The 23,906-nt window shown below is 39.7% G+C and overlaps 1 protein-coding gene across 2 annotated transcripts in view; it reads left to right on the top strand.

Moving 5' to 3' along the window:
- SPOCK3 (SPARC (osteonectin), cwcv and kazal like domains proteoglycan 3) overlaps positions 1-23,906 on the top strand; it is a 264,800-nt gene that overhangs the window by 214,214 nt on the left and 26,680 nt on the right. For both annotated transcript variants that reach the window (XM_054990643.1, XM_054990644.1), the window contains one exon: positions 22,729-22,845. In XM_054990643.1, the coding sequence (XP_054846618.1) occupies positions 22,729-22,845 (117 nt within the window). The remainder of the gene's footprint in view (positions 1-22,728; positions 22,846-23,906) is intronic.

Below are 23,906 nucleotides of genomic sequence, written 5' to 3'. Positions count from 1 at the left end.
TTTGCTACCACAGACTAACACGGCTAACTCCTCTACATAATTCATGTTAACTCAATATGATAAAATACTTGGAATGCAGCAGAAACTTACATGATACCACAGTAGAGTTCATCTAAATGTTATAGTACTATTTCATACAAACTATGACAGCTGTCGAATTGCTGAAAATCTAGCAGTGCAGAAAACAAGACATGATCTTTACCGTATTTGACTGTTAAAAAAAATTCCATTGTGAATATCCCATTGGACTTTCAGCTATATTTTCAAAAGCAGAATCAAAATATACATGGATATTACAGAAAAGGTTAATCCTTTCTTTATTTCTTCAGGCATCAGCTCCTGACAGATGACTTTCTGACTTTGTCTGACAAAGTGCCGATGTCATCATTGACAGTTTAATCAGTCTCAGTTTCATGAATCTTGTAAGCAGTATGAAGTAGTGATGCAGTTATTAGAGGAAATTGATGTTGCTAGGCTAAGACGCAATGGAAAAAGAAGCTTGTGGTTGTGACATTTGACAGTTCTTTTTAGCTGAAGGCAATGAAGCTGATAATCAACACATCCAGTTAGTTCAAAAATCTTTCATACTTTATGATTAACAAGCAAATTTATGGCTGAATAGATTACTGCCAAGCATTTCGTGGTCCACATTTTTTTTCCTTGGGTAAAAATTTTTCACAGTTGTGACACTGTAACAGCTTGATCTAAAATGTTTTAACAGCAAGTCAATAATTTGTTTTAAAATTTGTAAGTAGTATAATGGCTTTACTGTCAATCTTCAGTTTATTAAAAGCTACATCCAGAATCCAGTTATAGATGCAACTATGATTAATATCTGAAGAAGACATTAATTGCATAGAATAGGGGCAGAGGTGTGTATTAAATCTCTGGCTTTTGTAAAATGGACAGAGAGGTTGCCTCTCTTCCTATTTATAAAGTGGTTTCCCATCCCTATCTTCTTCCTACTAGCAGAACTTCTTTGAAATGGTGTTACAGTCTGAGGCATTTATTTAGACAAAATTATCCTGGCTCTCCAGCCCAAGGCACCTTACAAAGTAAAATGTAATAAAAACATAAATCATTTATGGGACTGGTTTTCAGTCCCATACTGGTCCTGATCTGCAAGTACAAGACAGGAGTCAAATAACATAACCATGTGACAAGAGGAAAAGCAAGAATACTTGACCCTGCATGCAGTAAACAACATCCTTTCCGCTTCTGCTGCTGCTGCAGGAGAGGAGTATGAAGCGGGCAGGGGAGGAGGTGTCCTCCCCTGTCTGAGCTTCTAAGGAGCCCTTTAAGCTGGCTGTTGCCACCACTGGTTATATCTGGGATTCACTAATCCATATAAGAGAATCTGACCTGGATTTCAGGAATCCTGGATTTTTTTTGTCCTTTAATTAAGTCCAGATTTGGATCACATGGATTTCTTTTTGGTGCACACTCCTAATAAGCACATATAATAATGCTAATAAAAGGGGGGGGGGGAAGCATACCAAAACATTTTACTTTGTTGTTTGAGACACTATAATATGAATGCTGAACTTATTTGGGTAGCAGTAGGTAATACAATAATTCTGGAAACGTGCATTAAAGGTTAGTAGTGAAATAACAGGAGACAACCAATAATTGGGGGGGGGGGATTTTAGACCCCAACTTAGTAATATATTAGCTTTATAACTTATTATGAAAAATTGAGTGTAGTGAAAGAATAGTATGGAAAATTGTGAAGTGGAAGAGTACTATGGAAAACGATGGAGTGTAATGTTCAAATTATTGGCCATTATTACGACATAACAGAGCAATGATAGAGCTATAATTTATTCCATAGATAGCAAAATCACATATTGGAATGGAACAGGAATCATTTTTGTGAAAATGAATACACTAAAGAATGATCAAAGGTCCGTATTAAGTCTAAATAAAATATGTTTTTGTCTCATACTTTTTATTTTTAATGGGCCTAAGGAGGACTCTGTGCATATAATTGACTTCTTTGAAGTCTGGAAAAAATGGCATTACAGTCTTCACGGACATTGTCACAAAAGGATGGCTCTGTTATATTGTATTCATCATCTGGTGATGCTGACTGTCTTACATCCAGTGGGCAGTGGAAATGACCCCAGCCTCCTTCAAGTTAAGGGGGCCATCCAGTGTCAATCTAGAATGGGGTGCCCCCTCCCCCAATTAAATCTTTTTCTTCCTCCTTGCAGAAAATGCTTGCTTGCTCAAACCAAGGAGGAGGAGTTGAATCTGACCTAGTAAATAGAATAGACTACTTTCTTTTCCTTATCAGTTATAAAAGCTTATCAACACATGTTTAAAATGGGTGGTATTTGAACTCCAACCTGTGTTTTTGTGGTTTCCCTAGTCTCAATCATATATTGGATTCAGTGCTTCCCTCAGTAGTCCTTGTTTTTGGGAAGTGATCTTTCTACTGTCATGTTTATATAGCTTGATGAGTAAGCAACTTTGCTAGTTTATACTTCATTGCTTTCTAATTCTGCTTGGTATTGGTGATTCTTCCCACATAACTATGTATCGTTCACAATACCTTATTACGCTTTTGAAACTTGTTCACCGTTAAGAATTTCCCTTGTATGTGTATTAACATCTTTGTCTCTGTGTATTTTGCAGCAGTTTTACTGGCAATTGCATTCAGTTTCATTTACTTCTCATTAACAGTGATGATATTTTTTCCCAGAAACATAATGAGAGGGAAACATCAGAGACGTGCATCATTCATGTCTGTGCTCTGATTTTGCTTATTCTTTCAGGAATCTAATTTGCATACAGTTATGTAAGACACTGTAAAATGTTGATAATGCTGTTTGAGATATTGATAGGTGTTTTGCTCTTCCTCAAATATGGGAATGGTGGAATATTGCTTGGAAAGCATTTAACGTTTCATTTTAATAAATGTCAACATTTTTCCATTCAGAAAGTGATGATCGCAAGGGAATGTCAAAATCAAACCTTAATAATATTATAATTTTTAAAATATTTAATATAAGAACTACACCAGTGGCCAAAATTGTGGAAACCTTTTGGAAAAAGTGTTTTTTTGAGGTTTGATGGCTCATAATAACACCACTTTCTGAGGGAGTAATACCATAAAATTATATATCAATGGAAAGATAATTTAATCAAGAATGTAATGCAATAACTTTTATGAAGGAATTTTTTTAAGAACAGTGGTTATAAAGAAGAAAATTGAAACAGAAAAAACGAGTTATACAACAATTCTCACCATGTCAGTTAATACTTAGTTGGGTGACCTTTTGCTTTAATTACGGCCTTACAGTGCCTTCCCATGGAGTGAACCAAGTTGTTTAGTTCTGCAGCTGTTATAATGTGAAACCACGGTTGAGTTATTGCTTCTATTAATTGCGTTTTATTGCTGGGTTGCTTCTCACTAACCAGTTTCTTTAGTCGGCTCCATAGATTTTCGATTGGGGTTAAAGTCTGGGCTATTCCCAGGCCATTCCAACAGTGGAATATGATTATCTTGAAACCACTTTTTGCACACAGCAACAACATGACATGGAGCTGAATCTTGTTGAAATATAAATGCATCATTATCTTAGAAAAGATCACGTGTGGAAGGCTTCATTTGGGGTCAAGTATTTCATTTATGTATTTTGGGGCATTTATATTGCCATTTATCACGCAAATTCTGCCCATACCTTTTGATGTCATACAACCCCATATCATAACACTAACTGGGTGTTTCACGGTAGGTGTAATGCAATCAGGATGCAAATCTTCTCCAATTCTTCTTCTCACGTATTTTATGCCATCACTACCAAACAGGGAGATTTTGGTCTCATCACTCCAAATAACACTGTCCCATTGTTCCACTGGCCAATTAACATGGGTTTTAGCCCCGTTTAATCTTTTCAACCTTTGTTTGAGAGATAACAATGGTTTTTTTTGTGGAATTCTAGCATTAAGACCAAATTCCTCCAGTCTGCACTCAACTTCACATTGAATTGCCCCATTTCGTTCAGTATACACCCCGATGATTTTCTTCTGTCACCTAGGCTCAGTCTCTCAATTCTTCTATCATCCCTTGCTTGAGTGCACCTTTTCCTGCCTTTACCAGTCTGGTTTTATAGTGACTGAGTTGCCTTCTACCTCTTCAAAAATTTAGAAATGCTGCCTTTGGTTAAGTTTCCACCAATTTTTCTTCTAATTTCTTCATAACTGTAGCCTTGTTTACTTAATAGTACTATTTTACATCGCTTTCTGGGTGACCAGTCAACTCTTTGTGCCATTTCTTTAATTGTATTACGTTGATTGGCTACGTGAAGGAAAGCTACTTCATATCAACCTAAGCAAGTTGTGCTTCCTTTTCCTGGTTATTTGGCTATAACATTTGATAGAATACAGATAGTTGAACAAACTTTGTTGCATTACATTCTTGATTAAATTATCTTTCCATTGATACATAATTTTACGGTATTACTCCAAAAAAAAGTGGTGTTATGAGCCATCAAACCTCAAAAATGCACTTTTTCCAAAAGGTTTCCACAATTTTGGCCACCAGTGTACATGAATGAATAGAACTGAGCAGTTTGTATTCCATACCCAAATATTAATAGTCTAACAGCATGGATAGAAACAGCCTTTCAGTTACTTGGAGCCTAGTTTTTCAACCTTTTAAACATTAACAACAGCATCTTAATCCTAGGGAAGCTAGATAAGGAAAATGGTGTGTGGGGGAGGGGGGAGGTTGAAATATATATACTATTACGTTCTTATTAAGCATAAACTAATTTTACTACTGTAACATAAAACAAATATTTTATAACCTAGCATATAAAATTGTGCTACTAGATAGATTTGTGAAGTTTAAAAGCTTTAATGCCTTAGTTTTCTGCAAACAAAATTACAAATACACCTAATACTAGAAAGAGCTGCAAACTGCTGCACTCGGTGCTACCTTCACGTATATATTTTTAGTTTTGCCATCTGAGTTATAGGAAAAAGTTGAAGAAAGAAAACAAATTTTTAAGTAAATAGTAGAAACTGTCATACAGTCATAATAAGACTAATAGCATACCTAGATATCAAGTTAAACTTTATAATATTGAAAACATTAAACTATTTAATATTATTATACACTTTGCAGCATATCTATTGTGGACAAAAAGTCACATTTGAGCAATAACTATAAATGTGTTTAAACAATAAACATATACTTTTTTCCTGAAGTTCAAAGTACCTGCTTAAAAATGCTCACCTTTAGTATTTCTTAAGGTCAAGAATTTCAACATCATGTGGTCACTTTCTCACAGAGCTCCTGCTACTTTCATCTCCTTGACCAAATGTTTCTTAATGCCTAGGTAATCTGAGAAAGGACTCCGAGATGAGTGAGACTATATGAACAAAATGAGTTGCTAAAGGTATAATGGCATGATGATTCCATGAAACAAATCCAAATTTAGTTAATCTCTGCAAAGTCTATAAAGCTCAGGAAAGCATTAAACTGAAGATGTTTGATACAGATACAAAAATTCTGTATACTATCCATTCTGTGTTTATATATGATCTGGTGTTGAATCTGCCTTACTTTAGGAAGAAATTAGTTTCAATCCAAGTTCAATTGAAGACAGTTTCATCCCTTTGTAGTAGAGCTGCAGTTCTAAGCACACTTACCTTTCTTTCAAATAATTAAGAGTATCGCATTCTCCTCTCTTCCATTTTATCCTCACAAAAATGCAGTAGGTCACCTGTTGAGCTTCCTGACCAAGTGGGGATTTGAACCCATGTGCCCCCAATCCTAGACCTAACCTGTAGCCATTGAAACACATTGTCACCAATCCCACTGAACTAGGATTGCCAGATCCTCTGGGCTCTAAAATGGGGGAGTCAAGGGCAGTAACACACCAGTACTATCTTGTGCACATGCTCTAGAGTGCTCCCATTTTGCTTTGCCCCATTGCCATGCCTTTTTGCACCTCCAGTTGGAAGAAGGAGGCAGGCACAAGGGTTGGATTTAAGGGCTGCTTTATTGAAATACAACATGAACTATTAACTGCGGCCAAGGCCAACTGGCAGTACAGGTCAAGCCATGGGGTCAGCCTGGGACCTCCACCTTGACCGGTCTGGATGAGCCCCACTGCTATGGCTGTGAGCCATTCCATAATGGCATCTACCCGGCTGGCCAGGCAAAGGGTTCCTCCTCCATCAAGCTCCTAAAGCCACAGCCATACAGCATGAGGGTAGGATTTGCACCTGGGGTTCTCTGAAGGCAGTCTACCAGGTGGTGGTAGCCATACAGCATACCCTCCGCTCCTGTCAGACCCCATTTCCCCCATCAATGGGGGATTGTCAATGGGGGTGCTCACCAGCCCGCTCCCTATTCCCAAACTCCCTCCTGCTCTTGATACTCCTAACTTAGTACCATGCAAGCCAATTACCTCAAACTTCTGCAGGCAGTACAACGTAGACGAAAACCTCTCCTCCTCCGTAGCCAATTTGGGGAAAAGGGGGAAAATTCCTACCTGGCTCTAAAACAGCAGCCAGCTAATCCTGTACTGAAACAGGATGAGGTGAGTGTGCTGATCACGTGTAGCAACAGCTGGCCGGGAGGGGTGGAGCCGCCTTACAGGCACCCGTCTACACCCCCCAGCCAAATCCCCAGATGTCAGGGGGATGCTGCCTCCTCCTCCATCTGAGGAGGCAAAGTCCAGCCCCCAGCTTAAGCCGCATCGTGGCTGCCGGGAAGGGGCTTCATTCTCTCGCTGGTCAGGTGAGAGGCATTGCGGGGGATCCCCAGCCCCCACTGGAGGACTGGCAACCCTAGACTGAACTCACTGACGCGCCTAAGAAGATACAGCCGCCACTATCCGGGAACATTACTGCAGTGATTTGTAACAGCAATGATGTCCTCCTTCACCACGCTCCTGAGGAAGAAATTCTGCAAAATCTGAGCTTTTCAGCCGGCCCCAGATTGGGCGTAAGGCTGTGATTTGCTAAGCTCCACAGCAGCTATTGTACAAACAACTAAAGAAGAAATAGGACACACTGTTGCTTTTGGCACAGTCTTTATTTTGAAAGAAGCAACTGGACATAATAATTGCCTTTGGCAGAGACTTTATGTTGGATAACGGGACCAATTACACCCAGAGAAGATACGGTGTGGTCTCCTTTTGTGACTCTCCCGGACTTTTGTTTCCTTGCTTGCTTATATGAATGTTTATATGAATGTTATATGAATACTTACGATATGGAGTTCTCTTGATATAATTTGGTCATCCTATTGGTTATATATGAAACAATAGAAGTGACTATTAGCATTTGTGCTTTAAACTGAACCAAGAGTTGTATTATTTTCTTTTCTCCCGTGAGGGTTTCCCACTGGAGGACTGGCAACCCTACACTGAACTCACTGGGGCTGACATCTGAGAAATCATCCATATGATTGGACTGTATTTCATAGATCAGTCTCATTGTCTGTAGATGTAGCATTTTCAAAGGCAAGCTGAAACACTGATGCTAAGGAATTAGACTTTGGACAAAAAATTCCCAGAATAAGCTTAGTTGAAGTTACTTAAGTAACGTTGCTACAGTGCCTGTAAATTTTGTTGGGGATGATGATGATAAAAGCGGCAAAATGAAAGCAGTGTTTCCTTGGGCAGCAGGGAGATAAAAAGGCTTTCCAGTAGGGTTGTGCAAAATCCAAAGGTAGTCCTCCGACGGGTTATCCAGATCCTAATGTGCCCCATTTCCTACAATTTTTGTCAAGGAGTACACAATAGTTAAAATTAGTTAAAAATCTATCAGTATCACTCATAGGTAATCATTCATAAAACCACTTCTTAGTGCTGTGTGGATTTTGGATTTTCTACAACCAGAAATAATAACAAGAAACAATATACAGCAAGAGATTGATTTTGTTTTACTGGAATTCTCCACTTGTTGTTGGACTGTTGCATACAAGGACCTGTGAAAAAAGAAATTGCTGAGTTGTTACAATGCACTTGCACTTTAACAATATACACGTGCAATGAATCTTTGTAGCAGTCTGTAGCACCAGCACTTTATCAATTTCTGGTACCTGTAGTTTAGCAACTTTTTTAATGGTATTGTATATGTGGAGCATAGTATTTGTTTTATGAATTGCTATTTTATAATTATGTGTTTTACTGTGTAATGTGTTTTATGTATTAAATACACTGGTTCCATTGTTGTCAGACACGTCACGTGGTTTTTTGCTGTTATACCATAAAGATTCAGAGCATACTGAAGTGACAGGGGAGGGAGGACGCCAGCCCCACCCTTAAACTCCCACCCCTACCCTTTAACCCCATCCCCCCACCCCACTTACCTGGTCAGGCTCCAGCCACCAATGCCACGCTGGCCAGCTGACCAGCGGAGAGAGCCTTGCCTGCTGCTGCCACGGCCAGCACAAGAAAGGACTAACGTCCCCGTAATACAAATTAACCAATAACAAGTTAGAAATTTAAATAAACAGCAATTAGATACTGAATAATTTATATATTCACTCTGAATTCGGGCTGGTATACATATAAATGCAATTTACATGGAACACCAAATGAAACAGAATGTATTGGAGCTAATACATCGTAGCTCAGTCATACAGTCATATGTACATAGTTCCAATTTGCAACAATTGTTGCTGATACAAGTATAAACCACAGATGTCCGTTTGGGATGTCTATATGGACTTGAAAGTATATAAACGGCTTCAGATGCCAACATAAAAGGAGGATTCCCAACTTCTTCCTGGGCAATCCTCAGATAATATGAACTTCCGACAGAATTCCAGTTAATGTCCTGTTTCATGATCCTCTTTGTCACAGGAAGTTTGCTTATTTCTGCAAAGAAGTATTGTATAAGGAATCTGCCGAGTTTACAAACAACACATGTTGTATGACATAGTTGTGTCCTCTACTCACTGCGTCCCAGCACGTAAATTCACGACCACAGGTAATGCTTGGTCTCTAGCTGGTGACACCCACCTTCACGCTGAACCATTTTAAATGAATTTTATAACCCTCCATGTATATCCTTAAAAGGTACAGAGTTCCACCACACGTTACATACCAAATACATATACAGCGTTGATAGGAAACCATTTCCCTTCATGCACAGAATTCAACCAAAAAAATCATAAAAAGCAAGAATAATTAATATTGGTATTCAAACCACATGGTCCTGTGCAATCTAACTCGAACGCCCAGTACGCTTCTCTTCTCAACAATTCATTACTGAAATCCTTTGATCTATCTGATTTCAAAACTTCTATGACTGAGAACCTGAACTGTCTCTCGCTAGTATGATGGTCCAAAAAATGTTGAGTAAGTGGTGCCTCAAGAGATCTGTTCTTGAATGCGGATCTTGACTGCTCTGCTAGTACTCCCTATGTAACTATGGGGGCAGCTGCATTAAATAATGTAAACGACGCCGGTAGTACTGCATGTAGAGAAATGCCTACGTTTAATTTCCCTATGGATCGAACTAACTCTGAACATAGGTCCCGTGGACAACAGATCACAGATGTTGCACTTGCCACATCTGAAGTGCCCTGTGGGTCTCGATTCCACTGTCGAACTATTATCAAAGCGGGAGTGAACTAATTTGTCCTTGATATTGGAGGTACGGCAGAAACCCACTGGGGGTGGGGTACTGCACCCCGAGATATGACTGACCAAATGGCAGTGAGTTCTGATAATGCAACAAATGTCTTTAGCAATATGAGTGTAATCCACCGCCCGTCTGATACAATCCTCCCTAGTTTGGTCCCTATCGAGAAAGATCACATCTGTCCCTATGCGCTGCTCATAGAAAAAAACCTTAGCTCTAGGGATTTTCATGAAGAGTCCTTCAAGTAGACAGTATAATTCTGCCCACTTAGAATAAAGAGCCTGCACTGAGCTAGCTGGAGAGACATACATAGAGATAAATACAAAAAATAGACCATTAATAATTGAAAGGACTGGCAAGGCCAAGGGTGACTGGCAGTCGATTTCTAAAACCTTGGCAGTAAGAGAAGTAGCTACTAAGCAAGCCAGCCCACCCTGGGGGCGTCCCTCCTAATCCCTACTATAGCTGAATGTGTAATGGTCTTATATCCAAAAACTAAAAAGGATACTACTCCCAAGTTCCTGCAGAAGGGACATCTAGAATTCCTTTAGTCTATCTACAACCTCTAAATCCAGTGAACAACCCTTCAAGAAAATACCCTCAGAACCCCATTCTCATTTTTCAATCATCAATTATCTAAGGAAGGTGGTGGGTCAAATAAGCCGTGACTCAAAACATCATATTCTGGAATAAACTGCTCTTTTATTCTGAGTCCAGTTTGAGGTACTTCCCTAGAATTGCAGCCTTACGCAGGTGCTGAAAAATTCCTGACACTATTTGCTTTCCAGATTACGCACAATGGAGTTCAGTGTGACTGTTTCCTCACTTTCACAGCACTGTTGCCTAACTGTTCACCCCTTTAGCTCAGCATGGTGACATGACAGCAGTATGTAACACAATGCAAGCATACAAAATGCAAGCATATTTTCCACCATGGACAGAGTTCTAGAAATGGACTCACACAAACTCAACCTACTGCAAGAGAGAATGTGTTAAGACAAGTAACTGTATTAAGCGAGGGAGTGGCTCAGTTCATCCTTGGCCCATCAATTCTTCATGCTAGAAATCTTGACAGTCTTTCGTGATTCTGATGGTTGATTGAGAGATCTTATCTTTGTCTTGTGGATACAATAAGATCAGATCACTGTTATGAACATATAATTTAATTGAAATCATTTTAAATTTTATACATTAATCATGGACTGAATGCCTCTGTGGAACATTAATTTGAAGCAGAAAGAATAAACAGCTGCAGTTTCCTGAAATATCAGCAGTATTTGTATTAATTATCTCTTAACATGGAATAACTCAAGTATAAAGAAACCATTTGCTTAGTTACATAACAGAGAAATCAGACTGCTTTTATTTATTCATTTTAAGGTATACTCTAAAAAATCAGAAGCTTTAAAAAGTAGCAGATGGTAGGAATGCTTGGATGGTTTATAAACCAGTGGTATCTGCGAACTTCTGCTAGCAACTTTTTCACTCTAAATGAACAAGAAAAACTATGAATGTAGAAGGAAGAAATTGTGACTGTCTTATCCTTCAATTATTATAATGCTAAATCAATTGTCATTTACACACAGGGTTCATTGTATGAAAATGATGCTGTTCTTTGACTGTAGAATATAACTTTGACAGATGAGAGAGAGCATGCATTAGGTTTCAACTAAGAGTACATTTAAAACGAAAAGTGAGGATAAGGAAAGCTGATAGTTGGGAATCACAATGAAAAAAAGGATCAGTGTGATGCATATTTTTTAAAATAAAGATTCAGTTGGAGAGTAGAGAAAAAAGAAACAAGAGGTCATATTGTAATTATAGTTGCCTTAAGTCTCCTTGTGGGGAAAAACATGGGATATAAATTTTTAACTAAACAAACAAACAGGGCCTGAGGCTTAATACCTCTACAAAATAACATTGGAAGCAGCCCACAGACTGGCTTCCAAGTTGGAAAACACTACTACTGCATACCAACGGAGTGAAAATTTTAAAAGGACTGGCCAGTATGTTCAGAATGGAATTTAAAGGATTTGTAAAAGCAAAAATAGTAATGTGCTGTTGGAGAATTAGTGACAACTAAACTAAATTAGTGACATCAAGACTTGACTATTGTAATGCAGTATACGTTGGTCTCCCATCTAAGTTAACTAGGAGGCTCCAATTGCTGCAAAATGCTGCAGCTTGATTGTTAACAGGAACGAGCAGGAGCATGAAGTCACTCCCATCCTACAGTCACTCCATTGGCTACCTATCAGTTACTGTGTTCAAGGTACTGGTTATTACTTGCAAAGCTCTTCACAGCCTTGGTCCAGCATACCTACGGGACGGTCTCCTCCCTATGTCCCTCCACAGCAGCTTCGCTCATCTGAACAGGGTCTCTTGCAGGGGCCAGCCTGCATATGGGCAAAATCAGCAGCAGCCCACAAACGGGCTTTCTCTGTGGTGGCCCCTACCCTGTGGAATGGCCTGCCTGAGGAGATCAGGAGAGCCCCCACTGTCCTGGCTTTCCACAAACGATGCAAAACTAAATTATTCAAAAAGGCTTTTTACTCAGATAGGAGGGAAGTATTGTAGGGAGGGGGTCTCAGATGCTTCACTAATGAGTTAGGGACCATAGACTTCACTATGTTGCCTTGCATATTATCTGTTGCTTTGAATATGTACTCTTATATACTACCTGTACTTCATGTTATCTCATGTCAATCCTAGAATTATTATTTTCTGTTTCAGCAATTCTTCAACTTTGTATTGGATCCTTGCTAATGTCTTTGTAAAATGTCCTTGATACTGATTGTACTAATCTCACAATATGTAATCCGCCTTGAGTCTCAGTGAGAAAGGTGGACTATAAATGACATAAACAAACAAACTATATTAACATGTTTAAGGTATCTATTTCAGCTACACCATACACAGTTTACGAAGACATGCAAGTAAAATGTGTTAAATGGTTTATACTGTGAAACCATAAAAAAAAATTCCTTTTCAATTCTCTGTTCATTGTTAATCATCAAGAATCTTAGCTGCAAATACAATGAAGAAAATGTCTGACTTTTTTTTAAGCTGTCATTTGTGGAATGGTTTCCTGTGTGAAAATATGCTACCCTTACCCCTTTTTTATTCTGTAACAGAAATGCCCCTGCGTAGTGTATACAAATAGAGTTATTACTTAATTTGAAACACCTTTGCCTAATTCCTGTTTTGGGTAGCACCTTTTGCTTTAAAACTTGATAACATTTAGATCATAATGTTATGTTACATGAAATATCATCTGGCACAATATTCCCTGAACAGCATGAAGAATGGGTATCACATGACTGAATGTTCCCTAACTTAAAAATATCTCTATCCATAGAAATCGTCACATACTAGGATGCAATTCTTGTTGCTATCATTCTTCTAGTTCCAAAGGAGTTAGCCGTGTTAGTCTGTTGTTGCAAAATAGTGAAGAGTCCAGTAGCATTTTTAAGACTAACTGTATTGTAGCATAAACTTTTGAGAACCACAGCTCTCTTCATCACATGCATCTGATGAAGAGAGCTGTGGTTCTCGAAATCTTATGCTACAATAAAGTTGGTTAGTCTTAAAGGTGCTACTGGACTCTTTACTATTCTTCTAGTTGTTTTTAAAGCCTGTATTCCATCCTTCTAGGCAAAAAGCACTCCCTGCCCCCCGGCAAGGATTCAGTGTTTCACGTTTCCTCTCCAGTCAAGTCATTTAGTGTGGAATTGTCATGATTCATTCATTGAGTTTTAATGGATAGTTCAGTGAAATTGGGAACATGGAAATGTCAGGCTGTGTTCTTAGGATTGCTGTTACTCTCCTGGCAAGTTCATTTCTCTTTCTGCCTAGTGAGTCTCTCTTCCTGATGCTTAGCTAAATGGTATGTTTACCTGGAGCTACAGAACAGATACCACCTGACTGACATCATTTCAAAACCTTGTTTACCTTGAGCTACAGAACAGATACCACCTGACTGACACCATTTCAGAACCTTTCAAAATAGCTTATATCCAAGGAACTCTTGTCATCTGTAAATTCTGAGGACCTTGTCTTACACCCCAGTTTGTTAAGCCCTTTGTCTAAGGAATTTAGTGTTTTTCTTAGGATTTTTATCTCATTTAAAAACATTTTTTCTGGCTATATTTATATATCCTTTGAATTTTACTTTCCTTTAAAATAAACCAATTTTACTTTTTAAAAAAAGTAATGTCAGGCTGTGACAGCGTCATTTGGCTTTTACTATTGTATGTGGGGAGAGCATTGTGGGATTTTGATAGGGATATAGCTCCATCCTAAGAATATAGAGAAATCCAGAAGTGCAATTTCACTTCCATTCCTAGTGATCGTGGATGAGTAATCATTCAGTAGCATAAAACAACCTTTGTAGGGACAATCCCTTTCCTTCTAGAACAATCCCTGTTCTATAAGGAAATGTGATGTATTCTCACTAGAGGCTTTGTATCTTGATGGGAACAGTGACTCCTGCCCTGATGCGGCAGGCCTCTGATCTCCTCCATTAATCAAATAGATATAGTGGCGTATTTATTGGTTCTGATAGTAAGTAATAAGCTGCATAAGTTTCTTCTTTAAAACCTAATTGATGTCCGATGTAGCTGAGTACTTAAAAGGAATCAGTAAGTGAAATTAATTATTTCCATTTAAGAGAAATGATTGAGCGGTCAGAGTATTTTTTAAAAATTTTACTTCCTTTATACCATGTCTTTCTCCCCAATGAGGACCTAAAGCAGCTTACATAATTCTCTTTGCCGTTATTATTTTCCTCACAGCAACCCTGTGAGGTAGGTTAGGCTGAGTGTGTGTGACGGAACCAAGGTCAAAACAAATATGTATACTGACAAATATATATACAAATATACATACTGACATATTACTGACATGGGTCAGTAATGACTCGGTGCTTGCACCTTTACCTTTTACCTTTTATATGTATATGTATATGTATATGTATATCTTACAACCTGTTGTGTTGGAATGTTGTATTACACATTTTTTTTTCATTTATGCCTCTTTGATTCAATTGTATTGAAGGTACAAAAGGATACAATTAGCTTCTGCACGGCAAATTAAAGCAGTGAATGAAAATACCCTGATTAGCGTCTCCAAGTATTCTGCTTCCAATCAGTAAATTAGATTCAAATGCCAACCGCAAATTGTAGCGTTTATTTTATGTGAAAACAAATTCAGCAGTTGGTTCCTCTTAGTGTTTATGTATTATGAAGTTATTTATGAAACATGTATGAAGGCGACTTTACATTTCTTTGGTTGTCTATAGTTAAATATCTTGATTTTTGTACAGACAAGTCTGTGTCGAGCACTTTAAGTTGATAGAACAGAATAACCTTTGAGCTGGGGACTTCATTTATCCATACTAATTTTTTTAATGGCTGTTAGAATTGATTGTAAGAGCAAGAGTGCCTGCAGTAGTATTAGACAAAAAGAAAAGCACTTCTTGGCAGGTTCCTGAGTGGATTCATCTGATTTAATATGCATTTTTTGATTACTGTCTAACCTTCCACAACCTTTACTGTCTGTCTTTTGTCATTAAAGATTCATCGGCTAGCCTATTGGGTGAAATAATAGACTGAATTACCTCATCTTGACCTATTTTAAATCAATGCAGGCCAATATGTAGTATATAATTTGAATAGCATGCCTTCGGGGGGGGGCTTTTCATTTTCAAAAGGTAGATAAATGTGGCAATTTATTCCCTAGTTAAAGTATATCCTTGGTGCACTGTAACCTTGACTTGGCATTCTGGCAGTAGCAAAGCCCAAGAGTTTAATTGAACTATCTACTATCAGAATTTTAGCATTTACATGGGTGTAATTATGCCATGGGAAGCAGATAGTAGGTTATTACACATACAGTACTCCAACTCCTTTGGGGTTGTGAAAATCTGAGAATCCATTTACCAAAGCTTCTAGCTCTCAATGTGTCACAGGAAAAAAAGCTTTTCAAAATGTATATCTCCAGATTTTAACTCCAAAGATTATCTATGCCCTGTCACCTAATTTTCATTCTTTTTGTTTAGCAGATATTGGGAGAACCATATTATGTGTCATAAACTTATTAACTTCCTATTTCTTAACATGAGAAACATACTCAAGTATCTATTGTCTCTTACGCTTTTAGCACAAACATTTCACAAACTCAGTTCTTTTTCTAATTATGCTCAGCAGTATTTATTCACCATTCCTTTTAAATTTTGTTTTTGCACAACCCTGTACTAATCTCTTTCAGAAAAATTTCAAGAATGACATCCTCCTTCCACTTGTTGCCTTACCATAACCTCCCAAAACCATTGAGCTAGGGTTGCCAGATCCCCCAGGCTTAAAACAAGGAGATGGAAGGGACCACCAGGAGGACTTAACGTCAAGCACGCAGCGCACTCATGCTCCGGAATACTTCCTTGTCACTCCAGGAATGATGTAATGCCTGGCACAATGAGGAAGTGTTCTAGGGAGCTCGGGAGCACTCTGTGGGGCTCTCGGGCCTGTTCCTGTGCTTTTTCCCTCCACCGGCCAGGTGAGAGGTGGTGGAGGGCAAGGGAATGGGATCCCTACATTGAATTAAGAGTGTTGCATGTGTGTTCAAGCTGTAAAGTAGGGTTGTTAAGAGAAATTCTCTTAATTCTTCATTACCCAGTTTCCCTCTGAAATCCAACAGTCCTTTTATTTTCCTTTTTTTAGGCATTTGGAGTCAATTTCTAATCAATTTCTTGTTCAAAGATAAATTTTAAGAGAGGAGGGGCAGGAAGGGAGTCTCTGCAGAATTTCAGAATTGCACTCTGTGTTTGGGGGCAGGCAATGTTTTCCCAAGCCTTGCAGTCTTTCTGCCGGAGCACTACCCTGAGGTGTATAACATAAAACAAATGCAAGGGTTGAAGTTAGAAGAGGGTGCCTTGATTTCTTTTTGAGAAAAATTGAAAGAACAATCCTGTGCTTAAAAGAGAAAAATAGAATAAGAGGAATCAATGGCTATATCTAAAAAAATAAATTGCAGAAAAAGAAATTCTCTACCTACTGTAAAAAATATCCCTGGCAATAGAAGTTACTGATCAGGCACTAGTCTGCCATTCAGCAAATTCACTGCGATCTTTAATACAATGGACTGGACCTCACCTGTCAGGCCATCCAAACCTATCTCCGAGGCAAGCAAAGGAACACCATGGAATTAGAAGTCAGGGAACAGAAGGAGCAATTACGTACTCCTCTAGCCAAGTCTTTGTTGCCTTGTTGCTCAAAGCGTGGAATACTAAACATTCATTGAGCTATGGTTTTATTGTCAAGGTTTTATTGTCAAGGAAATGCAACAGGTCAATTCACAGTCCCATCAGCTTAAGTTCTGCTTTCCCTGGAAACTAATATCTGCTATGCAGGGCTTTTTTTTCTGGGGAAAGAGGTGGGGGAACTCTTACCCAGGACAGCTCCTGGGAGGAGGTGGTGCGCCTTTCAATACATGTGCACTCCCGGCACTGCACAATGATGTCACCTCTGGGAAGTGACATCATGCAGGCTATGATAAATTCAGCCCAGATCAGACCTGAATCGACACAGAACAGGCTGCTCTGCTGTGAGGGAGTAGTCCCCTGCCCCGCAGTGGCTGGATCTGGGCCATTTCTGGCCCAAAATGGACCGGATCAGCCGCACAGGTCAGTGCTCCCGCCTGGAAGCCACCCAATCGTGGCCGTTTGGGGCATGATCCTGGCCATTTGGGGCCTGAATTAGGCACAAAATGGCAAAAGGGGCCCAAAATGGACAGGATCGGGCCACTGATCCTAGTAAAGACCCGATCCTGGCTATTTCGGGCCTGCTCCTGGCCATTTTGGGCCCAAATTGAACTCCAAATGGCCAAAAGGGGCCCCAAGTGACCCGGATCGGGCTGCTGCCAGGAGGGGGAGTCTTCCCTCACCTAGCAGGGCCCCGGTGCTGGCCATTTTGGGCCTCATCCTGAATTGAAATTCGGCCTGAAAATGACCAAAAGGGGCCCAAAATGGCCAGCAAATATTTCATGAAAGAAAATCTTGAGAGCATTTGACATTAAAGTTCAAAAAAGAAATAAATTTTTAATTGCAAAATTTTGATTATTAATTTAGTAATTGTTTTATTTTAGACAAATCTGTATTCATTTCTCTGAGAACTACTTTTTTTTCCAAAACTGATAAAAGACCTAAGCATATTATTTAAAGAACTGCAGGCTATTTGCTATAAAAATGCTAACTGCCTCTAAATATAAACCAAATGAGAGATACACGAACTCTGTTATGTAGTTTCAGACTTTAATGTAAAGAAGAATTTTTGTTGCGTTTTGGAGGCCCCTGCTGATAGGAAACTGACAAAACACACTTGGGATATTCTAAACTTACATGAGCAAATTAAAAATTAATACTTAAATATCTGAACACATATAAGGACCCATCTTAATTTGTCAAGGATGGCTGTGTCCATTAGCCGTCCAGAGTGGGAGGTCAGGAGCAAAACACTCAACACTTGGATCAAGTCCTTACTTCCAAGGTAACCAGAGCTGCCACCATCTCCTGACTAAACTTCCAGTTGTGGAGCTGAGAGGCAAGTTTTAAACAGGAAGTCAACCCTGCATGGTAAACCACTTTGCAGACTGAGTTCCACTAAACAATATTTGGGTAGCTGTGAACAAAATAGGCCAAAGTACTGATTCAGATTGAAGCTTGCAATGTCCCAATGAGCACACAAGGTTTTACTCCAAAGTGTTTATTAACAGAACTGCAGACAGATACAAATACAGATACAGAGAAGAAAATAATAAACCCTAGATAACTAAATTAACACACTTAAACAGCCTTTCAGTCTAACAGCTCAAGGTTATCTTTCAGGCTAAACCAAAAGAGTTCCAGAGTCTCAAAATCCAAAGGTAGAAATCCTGCGCTGGCACCAATCCAGATGAGTATGTCCAGAGCACAAAAGCAGGTAACAGAAGTCCTCCAGCAACCATACAGAGTCCAAAAGGCTCAAGGGCACAAACTAGAAGGATGACCAAAGGATGCTGATGGTAACACTATCACAGATTATTCCTAAAGGTTCCTTTAGGAGGGGCTGTGGCTCAGTGGTAAAGCATCTGTTTGGCAGGAAGAAGGTCTCAGGTTCAATCCCAGACATCTGTAATTAAAGGATTTGGCAATAAGTGATATGAAAGACCTCTGCCTGAGATCTTGGAGAGTTGCTGCCAGTCTGAGTAGACAATACTGGCCTTAAGAGACCAATGATCTGATTCAATATAAAGCAGGTTCATATGCTTCAGATAAGCCTGTCTGAGTAATGAATCAGCATGGGTCCCTGCTGCTGTGACTCTAGCTACTGTCCTACTGGACTTAAATGCCAGATGTTCATGTGCTGCAATATCATGCGGGCCAGATGAGAAAGCATGGAACTAGGCCACCAGGTGCCATCCCCTCCTCTGACCAGGCCAGTGATTCAAACCTGGGGGACTCAGAGGAAGAGGCTGAGGACCAGTATGGGCCTGTTGCTGCAGAGGTATCAGCTGACCATGCGCCAGAGATCACACTGCCAGAACCTGCAAGTGAGGGCCTGGATGACCTTGCCGCAGCAGCACCTGAGACCACCCCACCCAGGATTCACTTCATGTGAATCCTGGCCGCCTGCAAGCACTTCCAAGCTGCTTGCCTCCGAGACTGCCACTGGGGCCCCATCAGGCAGGACACAAGCCAGGGCTGATGGTCCCTCCAGATTGCTTTCCATGCTGAGGGAGTAATGGCAGTAAAGGAGTAGCACAGAGGAGGCGAAGTGCAAGTCTGGTAAAGCTCCATCTCCCTGCAGACTCAGGTCAGAACTCTGAAAGGAATAGTCCCTTGCAGGACCATGGTAGGGCAGGGCAGGGCAGGGCAGAGCCTCCTGAGCAGCCGCACCTGTTGACAGATGCAGCTGAGCCAGGTGACCCCCTCAGCCTATTTAGGCTGCTTGGCAGGGCTTCAGTGCTGGATCACTTCACACTAGCCTTGTATTCTAGCTTCAGGCTCCATGGTCCCTGGCCCCTGGCAAGCCAGCTGGCTAGGTAACCCACACCTGAGGAGACCATCTGACCAGGTGCAAGACACTATCTTCCTCTACAAGTGCCAATGAAGCTTCAGCAGAACAGAGTAGAGAGCTAGCACCTAGTCCCTGAATATGTTGAAATGGAGGCTAGCACAGCTGAAAAACAGCCAGACCCTATATAAGCTATTTCCATATGGGTGATTTGTCCCAGGATTGATGCTGCTGGGGGTTTTCCTGCTTCCCCACGGCACCGTGGTTCATTTGTTCACCTCCCAGGGTTTCCCCAGATTTTCTCTGATCTTTTCAAAACTTGCTTTGCAAGCCTGGATGGCTGCCCCATGGGTAGGAAAGTTTGGGTCTTCTTAGCCTAATCCACACGGCAACAGGTTTTCCCATGTCCCCATGGTCCTTTCCTTTCTGACCACCACCACGATCACTGGGCTTTTTATTTGTTTTAATCCGCAGCTGAATATCATTATAGCAATCTGTGTATCAGATATTCTGAATTCCCAGCTTTCATTTTTTTTTAAAAAAAAGTGTCTAGCCCTTTTTGTTGCAGAGTTATAAGTGGAAAAGTACATTTCCATAATGGAAAGGGCTAGATACTTAGTTGTTATTGATAAAAAGTTGGGAATTCAGAGAATGTGATACAAAGAGTGTTATAACCTGACTGTACTCAATTACCCTTTTTAATAGAAAAAAAACAAATTGCTTGGGGGTGGGAGGCAACTGTTTTGCCTAGATAGTTTCACTTTTCAGTATTAAAGGTTTCCTCTTGCTGTGTCAAATCAAGTTTATTGATTACAGTCTGCAACTAGCATAAGCAGGACATTAAAGCAGTTTAAAAGTTCAAATGGCCTCTTTTTTATATATATACAAATTTTTATTTTAATTACTAACATCAAAACTACAAACAGAAAAAGGAAAAAGGAAACAAGGGGGGAGGAAAAAAACAACATAAGAACACAGACTACAACTACAAGTATTGAATTCCCTTCATAATACAATTATTTAAAGTTAAACTTTCTAATATGCTATTAGATTGGTAGATCTTATAAGATACGAACTACAGTCAGGATCAGGTCTTCTTCTTCTGCCCCCCCCCCCCCCGCGTCTCGGTCTCAGTTCTCTTTGAACAGCTACAATAGCTGCGCTCACTCACTCCTCCCCACTCCCCCCTTCAGATTCTGGATCTTCTTCTTGCTTGAACTCTTGATGATTAAGCACAAAATCCCTCAGCTGTACTTCCGATATTATCGTGTAGGCTTGGTCTTTATATCTAAACCAGATGCCTTCCGGAAATAACCATTTGTATTTTATATCACGCTTTCTCAGAAGAGCTGCAAACCTTTTGTACTTGAATCTTCTTTTACGAGCTAGAAATGGAACATCCTTCAATATCTTAACCTTGTTGCCAAGAAAGTCCAAGTCCATGTTAATCGAATTATATAAAATGGTGTCCTGAGTCTTCTTAGATGAAAAGTCAATAATAATCTCGCGAGGCAGCTAACACTTCATTGCATATTTTGAAGATGTCCGACGGACTTCCAGAATATCGCTTTTTAACTCTCCTTTAGTTGCCTTTGCGAATGATGCCAAAAGTTCCGACACCAGATCCTTTAAATTTTCACTTTCCTCCTCCTTCACATTCTGTAAACACAATACCGTCTGAGCACTATCCACTTGTAGTTCTATCAATTGATTCTCCAAAAGCTTTACTTCTTTGTTTGTAGCTCTCATGAGTGTTCCATTTTCACGAGCAGATTTCTCTGCCTCGAGCGCTACATCTTTAGTGGTTTTCACTTCGTTTTCAACTGAACCAACCCTTTGTCCGATTTCATTTAGCCTATCAACAAAGGGCTTCATAGCTTCAACGACCGACCATTTAACCACCTCTTCAAGAGTCTCTCCCTTCCCCTACAGCACAGCCAAAACCGATTTGTCCACAGCAGGGCTTTGCTTTTTCGTCGCCATCTTAGCGGGGGGGAGTCCGCCAACTAAGTTCCAAAACTCAATGAAGGGGAAGATATCCGAACCTTCTTAAGCTTCAACTCTCACCAATCCTTCGCATACGCTTAAAGTAACAGAAGGGATCCGCTTACTTACAGGCTTTCACCTTAAATCTGCTTGTTGCCGTTCTCCATGGCCCGGCAGCACGCGATGTGCTGCGCAAGTCTGCCAGCCTCCATAGGAGCAGACGGGCTATTTACCCCCTGGATCGACTTCAGGGGGCTCTTCCTGCAGCGCTCCAGACCCTGACCCCCTACCTGGGAGTCCTGGGGGTTAACCCTCGCAGGTCAACCACCCGGTCAGGCTGCTCGGCCGCTTCCTCCCGGACCTGTGGAGAGGAGCATCCAACATGGCCGGGAAAACGAAACTGAATCAAGTTCATATGGCCTCTTGTTGTGCTCTTGTGGTTACAGTGAAGTTGGTTACGAACCTTCTACGTGGCCTCTTGTTCATACATAAGTGCCCTTACAAATTCAATAAAGCTTTTGGAAGCTATGAAACAGGATGATGCTTCTGATGTGTGTCGCCTAATTCTGATTGTTCGGACTGTCATCTGTTCTCCCAAATGGCCTCCAACTAGAGTCACCTCTCTGAGCTGTCAGCCTTTTCTAATTCTGCTATTTGAGATCGTTTTAGAACTGGAGGTACCTAGTACGGGCTGCATGTAGGCCATGTACTCTGTCATTGAGCTATGGACTCTTCCCTCTTTCTTCCCAGGGTTTCAATTCAGTTATGTTTTTTTTTTCTTTCAGCTGCCTACATTCAGTACTGATCAGATATGAATATTATTTATGAAGGCATTTGTAATATCTGCCTAAAAACAATGCACAAAATGCAACCTATTTTTAAGTTGTATTTTTTTAATTACAGAAATGATCTAAAAAGTAATATTAAGTATTTTACTTCCTAATCATATTTATTGATAACAGAATTAATGAGAAAATTTTTGCTCATCTTTATTTATTTTTTTCATTTATTGCCGCACCAGGAAAGATTGAATTTATACACTTCCTGAAAAGATTAAAGAGCTTTTCATTATGTTTTGCAGTGTGCAGTGACCTGGAGTTCAGGGAAGTTGCAAACAGATTGCGAGATTGGTTCAAGGCACTCCATGAAAGCGGAATTCAGAAGAGGACTAGAATTGTACAAAGACCTGAAAGAAGTAGTAAGTAATTATAACTTTTTCTTTAAGAAAATCTAAGTCAACTAAAGTTAAATCTAATCCACATAACTTTTTTGTTTCGAGTGGGTAACAAACTGAGTTTTTCATCCACTTGCTATAAAAACATTTAATATGCCTTTCAGAAGTTGATTTTCTTATTGGGGTGGTCTGCAGGAAATAGAAGTGTGCTTTTGTGTCTGCATATAAAAATCTCTTTAAGCATTTTCAAAAGATCATTTATTATGGCATCAACTAGTGAGTGTTTGTGCAGGTTGTCAGTTGCACAGCTATTGTTCAACCCTGTATGTAGCTTTAATATAGTGGAAATGGTCTGATATAGCCTGATAATTAGGTGCCCTATAAGAATACAATAAGAAATAAATGTGATTTGTTACAGTTGAGTTCAAGCTATATACTCAGTTGTCCATAAACATTAGTAAATTTTGCATAATAACTCAGGAACATACAGAAAATTTCCTATTAAGAGCTTGCCATTTGAAAGATCTGCACCAAACAAGAAAAATTACAGTGAAATAGTAGCACATGCATTTTGAATAGGGCAGATTGTTCTTCCTGTTGTTGCTACAAAAGAAGTTGCAAACTTGCAACAAAAATCTCTGGGTTATGTAATTACCAGTAGGCTTTGTTTAAAACAGCAATTATTATGTGCAGTGATACGTTTGTGAGTGATTTCCCACTGAGGAGTTAAGGCAAATTAGATTTTGTAAGTGCTGAACTTGGACCCTTCATTAACACAACGAGCCACCTCTGTAAATTTCTCATGTGTATTGTTTAATACAGCTTGCCCACTGCTGATTTTCTACCTTGATACCTTCACTTTTAATTTTTTTTAAGATGTTAAGAACTTCTGAAACTTTTATTTATGGCTCCTCCATGCTGTAAATTCCCACTACTAAGAAATCCTATTATTTTACTTGAAAATGCTCAATCTCAGTGTGGTTACTCATGCTGAAGCCAATGTGAAATAAAGATGAACTTGACTTTACACAATCGTCTTTGGAATGAGGAAAAGAGAATATGTAAGCGTACAAGGTACTGCTGTG

This window comes from Eublepharis macularius, chromosome 10 (genome assembly GCF_028583425.1).
Source record: "Eublepharis macularius isolate TG4126 chromosome 10, MPM_Emac_v1.0, whole genome shotgun sequence".
Lineage (NCBI taxonomy): Eukaryota > Metazoa > Chordata > Lepidosauria > Squamata > Eublepharidae > Eublepharis > Eublepharis macularius.
This window is presented reverse-complemented; position numbering and strand designations above follow the sequence as displayed.